The sequence below is a fragment of the Serinus canaria genome, chromosome 3 (genome assembly GCF_022539315.1).
Source record: "Serinus canaria isolate serCan28SL12 chromosome 3, serCan2020, whole genome shotgun sequence".
Classification (NCBI taxonomy): domain Eukaryota; kingdom Metazoa; phylum Chordata; class Aves; order Passeriformes; family Fringillidae; genus Serinus; species Serinus canaria.
The window spans coordinates 52717985-52737044 of NC_066316.1; the positions used below are offsets into that span (position 1 = coordinate 52717985).

A 19060-nucleotide genomic window follows, 5' to 3' on the forward strand; every position below is an offset into this window, starting at 1 on the left:
CCTCTCTTACCCCCCAGCTTCTCACAGTTTCTCAGGATGTTGCAGAAACATGTATTCTTACTGTTTAAACAGTAAGAATGCAGAATCATGTACTCTTACTTTTAATTTATATTTAAAGTCTGTTGTCAGACTTTAAATTTAAATTTTTAGATTCTGTTCGAGATAATACTATTTTGAGGATATCACCATTATTTTTTCAATATTATCAGGTTTTTGGTTTCATCCTTTTGCAACTCCAGCAGAGCAGATTCTTACTTCAGATGGACACCATGGCTGCTGGCTGGCATCAGGGCTCTCTCTGCCCAAAGCTGCTGCAGCCAAACTCCATGGCAGCTTCATGCTGCTCTTGGAGCAGACCTAGAAGGATGAGTGGAGCAACACCTGCTCCAACAGGTCTCCTATGGAGCATCTTGAAGGGGCAAAGCTGCTGCAGGCAACGTCAGGGCACAGCTCCATGAGCTCTGTGCAGCGCCTGCCAGAAGCACTGCGGCGGTGCTGGAAGCAGCTGAGCCCCGCTGCAGAAGGAGCACTTCTAGGCTGAGCAGGGGAAAATGCTTCAGAGGAAACTGCTACACTATTCCTTGTACCTCAGCTGATTCCAAGCTAGCTTGCCTGTACCTCCACCTGGCACTGCAGTGTGCCATCACCAACCCCTACTGAACTACAGTGACCTCCTGACAAACAGTGTTGTTGCACCCTCTTATCACGTAACCCACCTTATCTTGTACCTCAACAAAAAGCAAACTATGCCTTCTCTTTTTTAAGCCACTCCCAACAAAAAGCAAACTATGCCTTCTATTTTTCAAGCCACTCCCAATCAGAGCATAGTTACAAATAAAGAAGGAAAACAGAGAGCAGATTTCTGCAGGTCCCAAAGAACTCACCTAGACTCTTTGTAGTCTGCATAGTTCTCCATAGCAAACTCATTGCCTTTAGCTGCCAAAAAATATTTTTGCCTGCATTATGAAGTTTTTACATATTATCCAGCAAAACCAGGTCTTCCTATAAGGATTTTTAATTTCCTGCAGCAAAATATAACGGCTAGCAAACAATTTATTACAAAGATGCTCTTTAAATATAAATAAGTGTGTATAACTCACTGATACGGAGTAAAAAAATAATCCCTAAATCACTCATTACATTATGCAAGAAAAATAATTTGGTTTTTGGACATTAACAGGAAATCTGCATTAAATTATCTTCAAAAAACCACTCAAAACTCCCTATAGAAAAATCAAACCCAAACTAAAACAAAAAACCAACCCAACAGAAACAAAACAAACTCCCTAGACCGTTAAAATTATTGCACAACTGAAAAAAAAAAAGCTTTGGAAAAAACATCCTTTACATCCTTTCAGTGGAAATTACTGCATATATAAAATAACTAGCTATTTCTGAACACTTTGCTACATTCTTCCAAGAAGTACTTAAGTTACCTACAGGAAAACTGGGTTTTAATAACAAAATAGAAAATGTAACATCTATCTTTTGGCTGAATGCAATAGCAGTCTTCACAATTTAAGTGATTAAGTGGGGATATTCTAACTTGTTTCCTATATTGTATCTCAATTGAAAATAAAATTACTTTTACTTGTTCTTTTTATAATTTAGGATCCAGTTGCACACTCAGATTTCTATATATTTACCATTCCTTTCATTAAAATTCTATATATTTTAGAGTATTTTCTTTCTCTAACTGGGGATTCTCTACATATTAAAATCCTTAATTAAAGTGACTCGGCTAAATTATTTTCAAAAAGATAAAAGACTATCTTATCTTATAGAATTTTCTGACAAAGAATGTTGGAAATAGCATTTATTTTCCCAATTTTTTTGGCAATTATTCATTGTTCTTTGCTGAGGCAGAAACCAGAGCTCTTTCTATGCCATGGCTCTTTGTGAGTGCCATCAGAAGGATGCAATCATGACCTGGACCAATGAAACCAAATTACTAACTCTGTTACTTCTTTTACTGGTGTCAATTCTTGGTTCTCCATTAGAATAAAACTACTGATTACTGGCAAAATTTGGCAATAAACAAAGTGAAGAGGAATACTGTTCTCTGGAAGGTTAAAGAAACTGCAAGCAGAAGTCCTTATATAGATTAGATTTTCTTAAGAAAAGAACATTCACATTGCTTCCATGTCCTAATAATTTTGGCTGGTCATGTTCTTCCAGCTCAGTATTTCTGACATATGACTAAGTGGCCCTTCCCTTAGCAAGCAAACAAGCCAGCCCTGGTATGTTTCTTGTCTTACAGTGTTCACTGTGTGCCTGTCAAACACTAATTAGGGTACAGCTGGTTAGCACAGACCTTAGGGCAGGTGAGGCCTCTCATCAGCCAATTTCCCTCCTTGTGTACTGGAATCAGTTGACTAAGAATTCAACCTACTGTTTTTACAGTATGTAACTCAATATAGACAAAAGGGCTTAACAGTGTTTCCTCAATAAAAACCAACAAGTGAAACATTTCCATTGATTTTCAAGGGACCAGAACCAAATCTATTTCAGTTCCTCTGCTCCACACACATTATACATACAGGCACTCAAACTGAATAAGCTGAATAAGTCAAGCACATGATAAAGAACACAAGTGAGCCCAGACAATTAAAGAAAGCAGAATTAATTAATTAAAGAAAACACCAGTCTGATAGATGCCAAGGGTAAGGTTGAGCCTGACCACTCCCACACACAAGCAGAAGCTGCTAAGCTTTGGGATAATACAGGCACGGTATCTACTGCCCCATTCCTTCCTTCCTAGTTCTCCTTCCTCCCTCCAATGACACCATCTCATAGGTGGTTTTTCCTGGACCTACCCTGTGGGGCATTATCCAATCTAACCCATCACCTCCCCTGGCAACTCTCTGAAACTCCTCTAGTGGCATTGCTCCTCTGTGCTGTACAGCTCTGGAAACCTCAGCAGAGCAGAAGTTAGCAGCTCACTGCATACTGCAATTTCTACTACAGCAGGGTCTTATGTGAAATGTTCTTCCTCTAGAATAAACCAGACACAACACACAGTGGCCCTACTACTAGGACTCAAGAAAAACAAGGAGAAAAGCACATGTATTCATCTTGAGTTATCCGGGCTTTTTCAAGTAAAGAAGATAAACCGTGGATGAAAGACAAAGCAGCTGTTGACATCTCAACCAGCATATCTTTCCCAGTGATCTTTTCACTTCAAAAGATCAATTTTTACAAAATTATGCTGTGATGTTTTGTAATCGAATGTCCAAATAATTATATGAATAGTTTGGGGGTTTGTATATTACTGGTGAAACTATTTCCATATCAAAACATATTCTGGAGCAAAATGCTGACAAGGAGGAAAGAGAAAAAGCAAGTAAACGTGTGCACAACACATGGACAACAAAGAAACTCTTCTGTGCAAGCAACCTTCTGAAATGCTCAACATGTCCACATGTGCATCAGAGAGAACTGCACAGTCATACTACAGGTATTAAGCTTTCCTCCATCACACTCCATGTAGACACTGGCTTCCTGCTCTTAGCTGGAGCAAGTAGCAAGGTGGGTGACAAAAGACATGATTCAGTCCAATTTTTCTTTTCTCTTTCAACTCATTTGTACTCCAGCCAGCCATGATGTTGTTTTCTGCAACGAATTTGCTTCCCTGATGAAATCTCTTTTTGTAATGACTTGCTACACTTCTGTCTCCTTCCAAATTCAAGCACTGCTGTAGAACTTGATTGATACTGATTGCTAAGAGGACTGAATGGACTGGGTCTTATTTGCCTGAAAAGCTTTGTTTACATGGTGTAAACACACTGAAATGAGGAGCAAGCACAGGCATGGCCTCAGAGGTACATCTGATCACACTGTACCTCTCCCAGCTACAGGCCAAATTCTAGAATACTGATGAACAATGTGAACAAAAAAGTCACACTCATGATTATTTCCTCTCCAGTTTTTTTCCACCTACTGAAAGATGTTTATGCCAGTAACAAAAGAAGCAGTGCTTGTAACTGCTCCTCTGTCTTCTGTCAACTACTGCAAGATGTTTATCCCCCTGAACAGCACACAAAACAAGCAGACATCAACCTCTTTGATACAGCAGGTTTTTAAACCCTGTTTCTTGCCAGGACAGAGTTAATTTTTGCAGTAGCCAGGAGAAGACATAGCTAGAACCTAGAGCCTATTCTATCCCATCAGTTTCTGGGGCCATGGGAAGGGTCCCATAGTATGGCAGCACAGTCAGGTATTGGCAGAGGCTCCCCTTGGTGGGCACACGTGTGTGAATCCTTCACCTCTCCTACACTGTTATTAACATTGCTGCTGTTACTGTTTGTTTTCTTATTTCACTGCTGTTTGCAGTAAATGGTTCTTCTATCTACCTGTGATCTTTACTTTTTGTGCCTCCAATTCTCCTCTCCATCCTACCTCAGGGAAGGGAAAAGGGGAGGGGGCAGTGAGCAAGTGCTGCATGGTTTGGAGTGTTTTAGTAGAAACACTAAATTGGAGAAAACCATTCCTAAACAATGACAAACACCCACAGGAAACAATTTTTTCTCTTCTGAGTAATATATGACTGTTTATAAATTAAACATTTACCTACATAAGCCTCCTTGGAACCTGTGGCACTCAGTTAATAGCAGGTATCAGAGAAGAAACATATGTCTTCAAGTATTATAGCTTCTTTTCTTTTTTTACTTTTTTGCTGCTATCACTGATGTTTTAGTAGTAGAAGTACAAACTGGACCAGAAAAAAGTCATGTTCCCTGTTTTAAAAAGAATAGCATGAGATAAGGCAGTCTATCAAAAGAGCAGTCTGTTTTAATCCCCCCATGAGCTTACATCAGCTACTGTAGCACACACAGCAGAACCACCACAACAAGCCAAAAGCCACACTTCTCCACGTAACACTGAATGGTTCTCAACCCTTCGCTCTTTCTGAGACCCAGCACAATGCTTGAAAAAAAGAAGAAACCAGAAAACAAACAAGCTAACAAACAAACAAACAAACAGAAAACAGCCCCCCACCCTCCACCCCATGACTGATTAGAGTTAATGCCCTTCTGGTGGGCACCAAGAGACTTTTCCAGTTTTACTGCCTTCTGAACTCCCAGGCATCTCTGCACACCTAAAGCAGGCTGCCCTGACATTTTCCATTTGGACTTTATGAGAAGGTTAACATTTTCCTCTCTCCAGTCTCTGCTTTTTCATTTGAGGCGTTGAGTCACATTAGCCAGAGCAACAGCAAAGGCTTGCACTGCAGAAAATGGATACTGAAAGTCCAAAATGTAAGCATTGCCATCAATTCTTCCAAACTGCATCACCTGGGAAGCACGGGAACAGGAAAAGGGAAGGAAAAGAGAACAAGGTCAAAAAAAATGAACCACAGAAAAGGAAACAGAGAAGAGAATAAGAGCGAATTTTTTCTGCTTTGTAGGAACACCCCCCTTTCTCAGGTAATATGAATGGAGCTACAGACAAGAGGGGGTATGATGCCAAAGAACAGTGAGACCACTGTACTTTTCATCTGGATAGAGTATTTGACTGCAATATTTCACTCCACAGAGTAAACTGATAAAATATGCTAGACTGCATACAGCATTGGTTTAAGTGGATGGTCACCAACTGCTTCAGCAGATATGGGTACACCAGCATCATGCTTCCTGCAGGAAAGTATCAGTCTCTCCCTTGGAAATATCCTACCATCAACCCAACAGGAAAACAGATTTTGTTTTCAAAGCAAGAAGCTTTCAGGAAAGGGGAATAACCAATTTCCCTACTCTAGCACTTCATAGCTGATAAGGTGTTAATTTTTGCAGTTCTGTTTCCCTCTGCATAAATACCTTCACTAGCACATAATTACAGCAAGAATGAATTAGCAAAGGGGCAGTGAGAGCTGTTTGAAATGCAAAAAAAAAGCAAAACCAGTCAGGTTGTTCATTGCTCTTCCACAGGGAATACCTGAAATTTGGCCTATTATTACTGCTTTTTCATTCACTTCATCGGAAATCCAGCTTTTACTTGCTCTACAGCAAAGATCCTTGAGCTAGACTGGGGACTGACTGTGCAAATCAAGACAGGCTTTGTTACCCCTGCCAAGAAAAAAAACCCTTGGCTGGGTGGTTTTGCACAGCTGCCCATGGGGACATATCCACAGCTATTTAACTGAAGAAGAAAGGGGTACAAATGGCTCTGATTTCTGCCTTTGAGCTGTTGTTTCATAGAAGAAAAACCATAAGATTTCGACTGGTCATTCATGTTGGATACTTAAGACATCTAACTCCCAACTTAAATTAGAGGAAGTTGAGAGTCTTGGTATCTTCAGTAAAACAGAAGTGACTTACAGCTGGACAAGGAAATAAATATGAGTCTCCTGAATCTCAGTCCAGCATCCTGCTAATTAGCACCACTTACAAGCCTGGGTTTGGTGTAGTAGTAGTAACATACCATTTTCAGGCCAAAACTAAATGTTTCGATTTTCTGAAGTAGCCATTGATTCTTCTATCTACAGGTGGCCCAGGAGCACTTTGCTTTGGGGTGTCTCTCTCCTCTAGCATTAAGAGCCAACCCCAGGGGCCTGGTAGCTGCTCACAAGTGGAAATTTTGGCATGAAGGGAAGCTAACTGCCTTAGCTACGTGCTGCCTGGCTATGTGAGCAGGGCAAGACCTTTGTGAGCAGGGCAAGAAGGGAGTAGTGTTCACTCAATTAGCTGCCGTCCACAACCATCACTGACGGCAAGTGCAGCTACCACTGCGGAGAGCTATTGTGTTTATTACAAAACCTTCAGCAGTGAGAGCCAGCCAGACTAAAGGAGGCCCTTGTTCCCATGTCTGACTGCAATAAGACCAAACATATTTTGTGTATTTACTTTACAGCTGAACTTCACCCTACGTGCTGAACTTAGACCTTCGGCAGCTGTTCTTCATCAACCATACGGCAAAGCTTTTTTTCACAGAACAGCTGACACAAGCAAGAGGCACTCTGCAGCATGAGTGACAGCTTATTCTTGGCATAGCTCTCCTACATCCTGGCCCCCATTCCAGCAAACGTGTGCCAACCCTCCCTACCTGTCGTCCTTCCAGCTCAATCTGGAAGTTTTTTGCCGACTCCTGGGTCACCCGCCCTCCGAAGTCCAGCTGGTAGACTTGCGTTGCCTCGTTCCACAGTGGCTGCTTGTTGGCCATCACATACACAAAACCTTGGCTTCCCAGTCGCCCATCCTCCTTCTCACTGGCCTTCCGGCACTTGAATTCATCCAGCTCACTGGCTGTCCTCAAACTCCTTTTAGTTTTCCAACCCTTTTTACTGCCCTGGCTCTGGTTCATCAGTTCATCTCCGCTGATAAAAAGCTCTGGCTCACTCTCTGAACTGTCCTGAAACTCATTTGTCTTGTTTAGTTTCTTGGACTTCAGCTGATCTTTTTGGCTCTTGACCTTCTTTTTCTCCCTACCCAGCCGAGGGCTGGCTATCAGTGAATTGAAGTCAGTCAGTGTCCTTGCCTCCTTTTTGACCTTGCCCTCAGTGATAGCCTGCACATTTCCTTCCTCGGCTCGACTGTCCAGGCGTTTCCGGCTCTTCTTGCCAAATTTGTCTGTCCTTTGGGGAACAGGGCTTTCTGTCAAGGAGAGCACCTCCTGGAAAGTGTCTGCCGTCTCCACCATTACCTCTGTGCCCACGTGGCCCTGCAGCTCTGCTGGCGGGGGAGACATCACCGGCTTCTCCACGACGAGGAGCGGCTTGGGGGGCAGGGTGCCCTGGGGGTTCTGTACAGGTGGGCAGGCGCTGTAGGAGCTCCACGGGTGCAAGGCGATCGGTGGCAGCTGTAAACTAGAGCAAGTGCTGCTTCCCGGGTACATGGGCGGCAAAGGGCAGTAGGGGAGGTTGGATGAATAACCTGGCTGAAGCACAACTGTGGGCTCCTGCTGTGCAAACTGTGTTGGGGCCAGAGCTTCTTTGGGGGAGCAGGGGGCCTGCATTCCCTGAAGGGGTGGGGCGCTGTAGCTTCCTGGGTAAGGTACTCCAACCCCGTAACTCGTCTGAAAAGTGGCAGTGGGACTGGTTGGAGACTTGGGGGAAACAAATGGCACTCGAGACATATCCAGATGTTGAGCTTGACCAATGATGAGCGGAGGAGGTTTTAGAGGGTTGGGCACTGAGCTCTGAGATGTCCTTTCCTGAGGAACCCATATCTCTTCGCTCACCATAGGATCCCACTGGTACGGTGGCGGCCGTTTTACACTCAGGGTAGCCTCTGTCAAGGACACAGGTACGTGCCGTACTGATTTCTCCACTGGGCAGTGCTGAGAAAGGGCCTCATCCTCCGTGAAAGCGGAGTTGATATAATCCGCTCGGTCACGGGAATTGTCAGGCGGGCTCAGCAAGCTGTAAGAGGACTGAGAGGCCAGAGGCGAAGTACTGACAGAGTGAGCAATGACAGAGCTGTGTTGGGAGCCACTCCCTGTGCTCAGATCTGGTCTCATGCCACCAATGCTGGAAGTGCTGCTACCAGCATTGGCACTAGCGATGTTGCCCGCGCCACCAGCGCTCGCACTGCTGCTGCTGCCGGCGCTGCCACTGCTGCATTGGCTGCAGGTATACAAGGCTGTGGGAACTCTCTGCTGGTACTGTGCTGACACAATGTTGCTCTTGGCCTTAGGGGGAAGTTGCAAGGTGGCTCTCTGACCATCCATCAGCTGAGCCATTTTCAGGGCTGCCTCTCTGCTGTTCCTCCGCAGAGTAGCATGAATGATACTGCTGTCCAGCCTCTGCGCCATGCTTCTGCCCTGGGACAGCTGGCTGGCAATGTCGGGGTAGGGCGGCGGGTCCCCGGCTGGGATGGAGTAACGGGGGACCGTGAGCCGGTTCAAGGTGGCGCTGGCACAGGGCTGCTGCATCTTCTTCTCGGCAGCCGTGATGCGCAAGGTGGCGGAGCTGCCGGGGCCCGGCAGGGTGTAGGTGCTCTGGGCACAGAGCATCCTGGTGCGAGGCCGGCACACCTCCTCCACGTTCCCGCTGCTGTCGAACGTCGTTATCCGCTCGTAGCCCAGGGGCGTCTGGTAGTGCCCCGCCGGGTAGAGGGAGAACTCGCCCTTCTTGAGGCAGAGATCGAGGGGCGGCTGCGGGGGCCCGGGCGGGGGCGGCAGGGGGGTGGCGGGCACGGCGGGGATGGTGCCGGGGTAGGGAGGCGGCGGGTTCATCTTGTTCAGCTGCAGCTCCTGAGCGGCCCCGAAGATGACGGCGTCCCCTTCCACCAGCGGCGGCCCCGGCCGCGGGGCCTTGGCCTTGGGCGGGGGCTCATGCTCGCGGTCGCCGTGGTCCCGCAGGTCGGCCAGGGCGATGGCGGGGGGCGCGGGGGGCGGCGGGGCGAGCGGCGGCGGGGCGGGGCGGCCCAGCTCGCCCACGGCCAGCGCCCCCGCCCCGGGGCCGGGAAAGCGGCCCGGAGCCCCCGGGAAGGGCCCCGGCCCCTCGCCGCCCGCCTCGGCCGGCGGGTTTGCCAGCACGTCCAGCTGCACGTTCTGGTTGGCGAGCAGCGACTGCACCAGGCCGATGCTCTGCGTGGGCGACATGGCCTGCGCCGAGCTGTGGATGGGCGCGATGGGGATGTTGACGGTGCAGGGCGGGCTGCTGGCGGGCGCGCCGGGGGCGCCGGGCACTGCAAGGGACAACACAGAGAGTCACCGCCGCCCCGGCCTCCGCTCCCCGCCCCGGCAAACCTCCCCTGCCTGGCCAGGCCTGGAACGGGGGCATGCCCCCGTCACAGAGGGGCCTTTCAAACTATTTCCTACCAGTAGGGACTCTACTGCTACCTGTTCCCAAAACCGGTGGATCAGACTTCAGTGGGAACACGTCTTCAGCACGTCTCCCGTGACGCCCATCGCACAAGAGCTACTTGTACCAGCTGGTGATCAGCTTTAAAGCCACTTCTTGGGAGTGACACTTCAGAGGTCAAGCTCTGAGCGTGCTTTCAGCCTACACCTCGATCCCCATGGGCTGTCACGATATCACTTAGCATTCACTCATCATCAGGTTTTAACTGCTTCTGCTCAAATCAATAAAAGTTTTGCTAAATCAGGACTCACTAGTTTTCAGGGAGGGACTTTTGATAGTAAATACAACAAATCAACAAACAATTGAACAAAGCAAACAAGCAAATAAACAAAAGAAGTGGAGGCTAAGAAAGTTGAAGACCTGCACTGAAGACAGTGTATAATATCTAGTATAAGGTTCCTAGACTCACTGAGCTGGGGAGAACTGGAGAACACAGACAATAGTTGGCAAAAGCAGAGTATAGTGGGTGACAAACCAACCAGCAATGCAAAAGGAAGGAAGCTGAAACAGAGAGAGGGGAATACAATGGAATGAAATGCAGACAAAACTTTTACAAGTTCTCAGATTTGTAAGGAGAAAATGTGAGGAAATAGATGGGAAGCCAGTAAGATTCAAGAAGTGAGTATTGTAGTCAGGGCGACTGCAGCACATTAATGTTTGGACAGGCTGCAATCAGCAATGTATAAAGAGGCATATGTATATGAGGAAAAATTTCCCACATGTGGTGGCATTGAAAAAGGGGAGATGTGGCAAGAAGAAATTATCTTAATTTTGAGCAGAAGCGTGAAGAGTGCTCAATGTTTGCAGTTCCTTTTGCAAAAAGTGCAAATAGGAACTACCACTGAAAAGCTGGCAGGAGCAGGAAAATTAAGACACTGGATCCAAGTAGAGGTGCAGTAGTCAAGAAGGAACAAAACAGAATAAAGAGGGAAAAGAGTAAATACTATATTAGAACTTCCAAGAATATTGCAAGCTCTTTATTTTTGATTAAACTTGCTGTAAAAAAACCCACAGAAAATGGTAAGTGAGTTGTGTCAGTAGGTTTGTGGGAGGAAGGATCTAGTGTCATATGCATTTTTTATCCAGTTTTATATCCATATTTAAGTGTGCCAAATTCTGTGGAGATGTCTGATTTGCAAGACCAGATCATGTAAGAGACCCATTAGTCACGACTCCTCCAAAGGCTGCCCAGTTCCTAATTAATTTCTAATTAAAATTCAGGTCATCTACCTATGCCCTGTGATTACATTTTCGGTAACATCAGGCTTTTACCAGCATCAGTCACGAACGTGGGAGGTGTGCAGACAGCACTGTGGCTACACTGGCAAAAACTTGTGGTAGTTCAGTTCATTCCTTTAGGGGAAGACCAAGAGCCAAACTTAACTGACCCCAAGGCAGTTCTGTGGTTCTGTGCTTGGCTGGCAGGCCATGCTTTCACCCTGATGCCTGCAGGCTTAGCAATTTAGCTGCCAGAGCCTGAGGTTCAATTGTTAGCTTGGCTTGAGCAGCCCCAAATGTTGCTGTCATTTTGCCTTATCCAACAAAATATTGTTGTGGTGTTGCTTATTACTCCTGAGTGTTTAAATCCAACATTTTCTTCATTTCTCCAATGGTTTTTAATTGATTAGTTTGCATATTTTGTAAGTGAAATCAATTCACTGTGCATTTGTCTTGCCAAATCTTTACTGACCACATTAAAAAACACCTGTCCCAAGTGTACCTCACTATGAACATTGCACTGCCCAAGAGCAGCTTTCTACTGTGTTTTTTTTAATCTATCAGGTAATCATTATTTACCCTGCAATACTTTTTCCTTTAGTAGATGGTATTTTCTTCCTTCATATGCAGGCTTTAGAAAGGATATCCCCAAAAACATTTTTGAAGATTTAAGTAGCCACCACTTACTAAATCAGAAATACATTTTCAGAACAAACTAGAAAGAAAAAAATGGACAAGAGGAAGGCTGTTAGAAGGACAGAGTAGTATAATCCTTTTACTGGCCTTCTCAAAGAGCTGTTACAAGAGTCTCTAATAATTTTCTCTCTGTTTATGTACCTGCAATTATAATCACCATTTTATCTCTTAGTACAGATTCAACCCCATTTTCAGGAAGAGATGTTATTTTTTCTTTTCTATTTAGTTTTTATATTACTTTCTGACAGCTTGGACCATGCTTCATAATAGCAAATGTTGGGTGATTCCTATTAATAATACAGTCACCAATGTCTCTACTATTTTCTTCAGACACTACAGGTGAGTATCATGTAGACAGAAATTAAGCAAGCCAAGTCCCCCAGATTGTGAAAAAATGGGCTTAATTTGAAATATACAATATTTCTTTAGAAGTCCAGAGGACTATTCTGATGCTTGGGTCAGACAAAAGCTTTGCTGCTGTCAGCAGTTGAAACCCTGGTCTGAAATAATGAGAATATTTCCATTTATTTCAGTAGATTTTAGCACTGTTCTTAATTGCTTTGCAGCGCTCACACTCCTTTCTCTTTAAAGGGTACTGGCATGACAGCCACTTCCATAGTTCCAAAAACCAGTGACCAGGCAACAGGAATCCCTCAGTGATATGAAAATTCTGAAAATGTATTAATTTATCTTATTTTCTGTTGTTTGTTAATTTTATTGGCATGATGACTTTGTTTTGATTGGAGGAGGTCTTGAGTACTTCCAGTCCTTTCACCTCCTACATCACATCACCTGCACCCAAACTTTCTGCTACCTCAGGGAAGTGAAAAGTTCTTCCTGATCCTGCTTTGTTTGTTGACTACTTTACTACTTTAGCCTCTTAGTAGTGATAAAATCCAAATGAGCATTTATCGCTTCTCAAAGGGTGGCTGAGTTTTCTGGGAACCTGCTCTCCAGCCCAAGCTCCTATCAGCTGTCTGTGCTTTGATGCCATCAGGTCACAAGAAGAGCCTGCCTGGGTTTCCAACACCTTACAATTCCGTCCTATCAAGATGCAGAATGCAAGGCTTCAGTCTGTGGAGAATTCCTAGCAAACTAACATGAATTAGCAGACAACTAATTTCCCAATGAACTTGAAACTAAGGAGCTCTTTATGGATTTATTTTCCACACATCCTAGGAAACAATGCCCATAATACATATCTAGCCTTATTCTCAGTTCTACAGGACCCCATCAGACTAAAGGATTTTGATTTGTATGTTTACCAGAGGGGACCATGACACAACCAACCTGACCTCCATCTAGCTTAACCCATAACAGGGCAGCCCTCCAGCTCCTCCTTACCTGGTAAATCATCTTCGTCTTCGCTGAAAACGTTTGGATTAAAGACAGGCATGTTAATGTAGTCCATTGAAATCTTCCGCACCTCTGGGAGATATATTGTCATTTGCCTGGGCTGCAGATGCAGCAAACTGGTTTTATATATTACTAGAAAAAGAACAAAACAAGAAACAAAAAAGTCTGTTACACAAATAGCATGTAATGCTAAGAAAGAAGCAATTCAAAGCAGACAGAAGGGCTATGAATATTGTTATTTGCTGTATACATGTGCAGGGGTGAGCCATTATTTGTCAAGTCACTATGTAACACTTTGCATAAATGAGATAAAATAGATTGTTGCTTTCAGCTATTTCTCTTTAAATGGAAGCAGCATCTCTGTAATTAAATAATTAATTACTTCATCTTGTATTCACATCTATTTTTATGGAAGGAAAATACTTTTTTCCATTATACTTTTGAAACTTTTCACCACAGGATGGTACCAATTTACAGGGGAAAATTGGAAAGCTCTCAGGAAGGAAATCTGCTGATGGTTACCACATACAAAGAAATCCCACTGAGCTCAGGAAATCCCTGGGAACCAAACCACTGGAGACTGGGAGAACATTTGAAAGAAGTATCACCATACATTCACTCTACACTTATATCCTTCACTATCTGCCACTAGCAGTGAGAGAATTAGAATGACCTGTTGATAGCTGTCCATATAGCCACAAAAGCTATCCACCTCATTCTGCATCCAGGGCACCTTTATGTACTCCTGAACCAACTACATAATGCAACATGGGACAAAATAAGTTTTCTAAAGAGCTCATTAAACTGCTAGACTTATTAACTATTGTGTTAATATTTCAGTTCAGAGCTCAGTTCTGCATGGTGGTACCCTGGTTTTTACCCAGCCTTCTTCCTTCCCAACAGGAAGCAAGAACTGCCCTACCCAGAAAAAGGTTGATGATAGATAACTGTTGCTTTTAATGATTACTGATGCTCCAGCAGGAGAACCATGTGATGAGGCTCAGCACTGGCTTGAAGAATCTTGAGCATGAGGCCATAATAGCTTTTTCATATAATTTGTAGCCAAATAAATATAAAAATCTATAAAAATATTTTTAATCTTTTAAAAATACTTCTATGGCAGTAACTTAAAACCTATTATTTCTATAGTCCTCTTGCAAAACCCTTTTTTTATTTGTGTGTGTTTTGTTCCAATAAACTGTAGAGGTCTGGGCTCAAACATTGATTTACTGTTTTATTACAAGTGAGATTTTTAGCATTTTATTGATAGCTCCTTATTGTATTTATAGATTTTAATCTTCTTTAGTTACAGTCAATTTAATAAAATCTAATTCCCACTGTCCACAGAAAATAAGTGTTTTGTTAAGGAAGCCTTTTGATCACTTGCAAAAAAATCTCATGGTGTAAGTTTCTTGTTTATTAGAAAGAAATTGACATGCAAAAAAATCAAGTTTACTTTTACCTGCACCAAGGTTAGTTGGTAGGAAAGCAGCCAAACCCACAATTTTAAATTTGGTTCCCCAGATATTAGATGTGACCTGAGCAAGGTAGTTGTGCTGCAAAACAAAAACAAGATCATTTTTATCTGATAAAATCTGTATCAAGCTCTAATAAAAAACTGCAGAGCAATCAAGCTATTGCAAGTGATAATGCAATTTCAGTCTATCTTGTTTTTATTGTATTGAAACAGCCTATAGTGCCTATGTAGCAACAGTTTTATCCAGTCATTAAGAAGATTCATTCTGATATCTTAACACCATCAGAAATGATGTATGCATCAGCCACAGGGTGATTAGAGCTATTGAAGATCTGAACAACACTTAGTGGAGAACACCTGTTTAGTGAGAACAGGTCTGTTTTCTGGCACTTGCTGCTCCTGCCCAGCAGGACCATGGCTATTCTGTATTTCAGAGAGTGATACACCACTTTATAAAACAATAAACAAGACAGAAATTAATTACTCATAACAACAAACATATATTCCCCTGGAGCTCCTAAAGCAACTTCCCAAACCACTGTTGCCATGGTACACGCATTGTGGGTCTGAAAGACCAACAGATTTTTCTCAAAGGCCAGGAGTTATGCTGTTAGTATCAGGAGAAAAATCTAAGCCTCAGGTCTTCTGCTCTGTTTGAAGGGCTTTTGGTCCTAGCTTCATGTAACTGTTTAGAACTTTTCATAAAAAGGAAAAAGAAAAACAAGAGAGCAGAAAAAAACCAAGCCAAACAAAAGAAAATTAAAATAACCCAGGCTGTTATTAATGAAATATACAACCTAGACAGTTCTACAGCCTGCTAAGTTTCGTTTAGCCAGAGGACATGAACACCACAAAGAGCACAAAATGGTAATTCCTTTCTTTGCTTCCAATTCAGACTGTTTCATGTTAATTATGAAACAGATCATGTTGTCCTCTGAAGCAAACATTTCTTTATCTCTGCAATCCCTAGCAAAGCAGAGAATTATGGTGGCATTAAGATGGGTCTGAGAAACTGAAGTGTTTTCCCATACACTTTCAAAAAGCCAACAACATCACTTAGAATAAAACCTCTCTCATGGATTCACACTGACAAAAGTAACTGGTCCTGGTACTTACCAAACAGCATCTCATACTCCACTGGCACTTTCAAACACTAGTACTGAACTGGAAGATGCAACTCTCTAGTTCTATTTACTTATTGTAATTTAATGCAAACTTTTATTGCTGATCATTTGATCTCTACCACAACATGCTGCCTTGTGAAAAAAATGTATTTGAATCAGGTATGGTAACAATGTGCACAATACCTGAGTAATATCTTCTAAAGGAAACTCTCTTCGTGTCAGGCTTGGAGAACCAATAGAGGGTTTCCTTATTGGTAACCTTGGTGATCTCGAGATCTCCTGTGCAGCTCGTGACATCTTTGGAGATTTGCGAGCTTCTATATTGATTCTGCACATAAAGCAATACTTGGAATCAACAATGGGCAAGCTAAAATGCACAAAACTCATGTCTTTGAATGGAAAGATGTAAGAAGAAGACAACTGGTAGGATGTCCTCCAAGTGACTAATAAAGACTGTAGAGCCTACAGGATGGAGAATTATGGGTCAGACTTGAAGATACAGAAGACCTGACACACTTGCAGTAACTGATGCTAGATGCTTTCTAATTAATCTAACAAAGCTTACAGCAATTCTGCCAGGTGTATCTTCCACTAATCCCTAAAAGGTATAGAGATGAATGATCTCAGCTATGCAGACTTTGAGCAAAGTCTCAAGAAATGAGAACATGACACCTCAGCTGACAGATTTTCACATTAGTATATACAGCAAACCAAGGCTCCACAAATCTTGACAGCGTTCCTACCCTTAGCCAAAAGTTATTTCTACCTCCCACTATACAAGGCGGAGTCAAGAATACCAGCTCAAAAACCTAAAGAGTTCACTGGCAGAAATGTAACAAAAAAAAAAGTAAAAAACAGTCTGTTTGAAGGACAAAAAATATTCCATGGTGGCAAGAGAGAAAGAAAAGGAAAGGTGGGAGAGTTTATAAAATCTTTCTTTGAGACTGCCTGGGGAGAAATTGTTTCCCATTACATTTTGTCCCAGAATCTTCCCCTAAGTCCAGCTCTATGCCAATCTTTGAGATCACCCCGGAACTGCACCATGCAGAGGACCCAATCTTACAGAGAATTCCTATGTGCCCAAAGGAGTTTACTTTTTCATTTTACAAGGTGTCAAGAGAGGGAAGGAGAAAAGGAAGAGAGGCCACTTGAAGAAAAAGAAGAAGAGCTATCCAAGACATTATTACCTGGGGAGTTTAGGTGATTTGCTAGCTCGACTGATTTTTGGAGATTTCTTTGCTGCCCAGTCATCGCTGAGTTCGATATCGCTGGAGTCAGAGCAGTTGCAGCTGTCAATCACAGTGGAAATCAAGCTGTTTCCATAGATTTCATCTATCAAGACAGGCCCCAGAAAATTTAAGTGCTGCTTCAGAAAACTGGTATAAATTATAACTCTCAGTCATCAGAAGCATAAACCCGATCCACAGGCAGCAGTTGAAATAAAACTTTGCAGAGGAAAATTAAATGTTCTCCACTCTGCCTTCCAACTCCAAATTTCCAATGGTTTGAACTCAAGTGAACATTATTCAGAGGGATGAATAGCATTCAACTGACTTCGAAACTGAGACTAAAGAATATTTTCTGCTAATTAGCAATCTATATTCCATTACTCAGAATACAAGAAGTCCTCTTCTGTAAAACAGAAGGCAGCAGGGTATAATTTCAGAAGCTTCTAGGTCACGCTAAAGATTTTTTTCACATCAGAAAAAATATCAGATGCCACCATCCATGTTGCATATATGTATTTTTTAAAACTCCTGAGGATTTAGCGTCCAAAGTGTTGTTAAATCACTTTTACACAGAGCAACAATTGAATTGTACCTGCTTTTCCGTCTGTTTTAGGATCCATGATGACAAACTCTGGCCGCAGCTTGCTGATCCGACGTCCTTTCAGGATGGGCACCAATCCCCCAAGGTATTCCAAGTACAGAGTGTAACAGGGACCACCGACCTCCGGATCATCCTCCGTCCGCTTCATGGTGCAGTGCAGCCGCTCGTTCCCAGCTGTTGGGTAGCTGACAAAATCTCTCATATTGTTTGGGTCTGGGATTGGAGGCTTCATTAAACAGAGGAAGGAAAGAGAAAGTTTTCTAATATTGGTTGGGGTTCTTTTCTGTGGTAACTTAATCCCAACACAACTAACTCAACTTGAACCCAACTCTAATTTGGCAGGTGAAGATTAGAATAGGTTACTTCATGAGTTATGCAGGACCCACATGCAAGACAGAATGGCTGTGTGTTATTTAGTTAGATCAAAAAGCAGTTGGACACAGAAAATGAAAACTAAAACTATTTACATCAAAAAGGAAGGTTGAACCTGTGATCAGAGCACTGAATGAGACAACAAACCTGTCTTCAAGTTCCAGCTCTTATCAGAAACTTCTTTTTGAACTTGAATAATGTGGTCAAGTCAAGTATCAGAGTATCTTGTCTCCTGCAGGCCCTCGAACCTGGACACTCAGATCCCATTCCTGGTTAGTACTGGTACATGCTATGCTACTATGCTACAGTGCTGTCAACTCTGGAAGAAGCTTGTACTTTTTATATCACTTCCAAGCACATGTCCTATCCTAGCTGAGTGCGTATTTGTGTGCCATGTAGAGAAATACAAACACAAAGCTTGGGTTACTTTGCCCTGCTTGCCAGCACACTGTATTAATCCATGAAAAATTCAGTCCTAAAGCAGTAGGACTGCTTTTGTCTAGGACAATATAGCCTGTATGACACAAATACTATTAATGTGTGTAAGTCAACAGAGTTTCTTTCAAAATGAAAGTATAAGAAAAAAAAGTAGGGAAAAAATAGGCTTCCTTAACCTGGCAAATGGGTATAGGCTGAGGAGTGACTTATAATGTGGTCTGCAAGCTGGAGGGGGAAGAGGAATATTTGCAGGGAAGAGGGTGCCTTGCCTAGCACTGAAGGCATGGTTGACAACATAGGTTCAGTGGGTGCCTGGGATGAGCCAGGGTAAAGTATAAGTGCTGATGAGGCTCCAGAAACAGCCATGAAACAGGACAGGCACGTGGCTTCTGGAAACCCTGCTCCCACCTCTCAGCTACGCAGCACCACAACCGCCCTGCATGGTCCCATCTCCTCTAGGAGGTGACACAAAGTCTGTTGGCAAGAATGTGTCCCTGCACTGCCCTCCGACCCCCATCAGGGCTCCCAGCCAACTGCTGCCTTCATCCAGCCCATCCCGTCCCCTCCCCTGCCTTCCCTGACAGCCAGGAATTGTCACTGATGCTCTAGAGAGGGGTGGCTCTGGAACAACATGGAAGCATGCTGGGGAGAATCTCAGATGGAAAGAACTAGAAAGAACTGGAGACTTCTGGCCTGATAAATGCTCTGCATCTTTGGAGATCCAGGAGTTATGGTTACAGCAAGGCATTT

General features: G+C 43.4%; 1 protein-coding gene across 5 annotated transcripts in view; it reads right to left on the minus strand.

Moving 5' to 3' along the window:
- Positions 1 to 2475: 2475 nt before the first annotated feature.
- TULP4 (TUB like protein 4) overlaps positions 2476 to 19060 on the minus strand; it is a 145389-nt gene continuing 128804 nt past the window's right edge. For all 5 annotated transcript variants that reach the window (XM_030235547.2, XM_050972915.1, XM_050972914.1 and 2 more), the window contains 7 exons: positions 17492 to 17726; positions 16858 to 17002; positions 15854 to 15998; positions 14532 to 14625; positions 13058 to 13201; positions 7039 to 9623; positions 2476 to 5294 (listed from right to left, as the gene is read on the minus strand). In XM_030235547.2, the coding sequence (XP_030091407.2) occupies positions 5178 to 5294; positions 7039 to 9623; positions 13058 to 13201; positions 14532 to 14625; positions 15854 to 15998; positions 16858 to 17002; positions 17492 to 17726 (3465 nt within the window). In that variant the 3' untranslated portion in view covers positions 2476 to 5177. The remainder of the gene's footprint in view (positions 5295 to 7038; positions 9624 to 13057; positions 13202 to 14531; positions 14626 to 15853; positions 15999 to 16857; positions 17003 to 17491; positions 17727 to 19060) is intronic.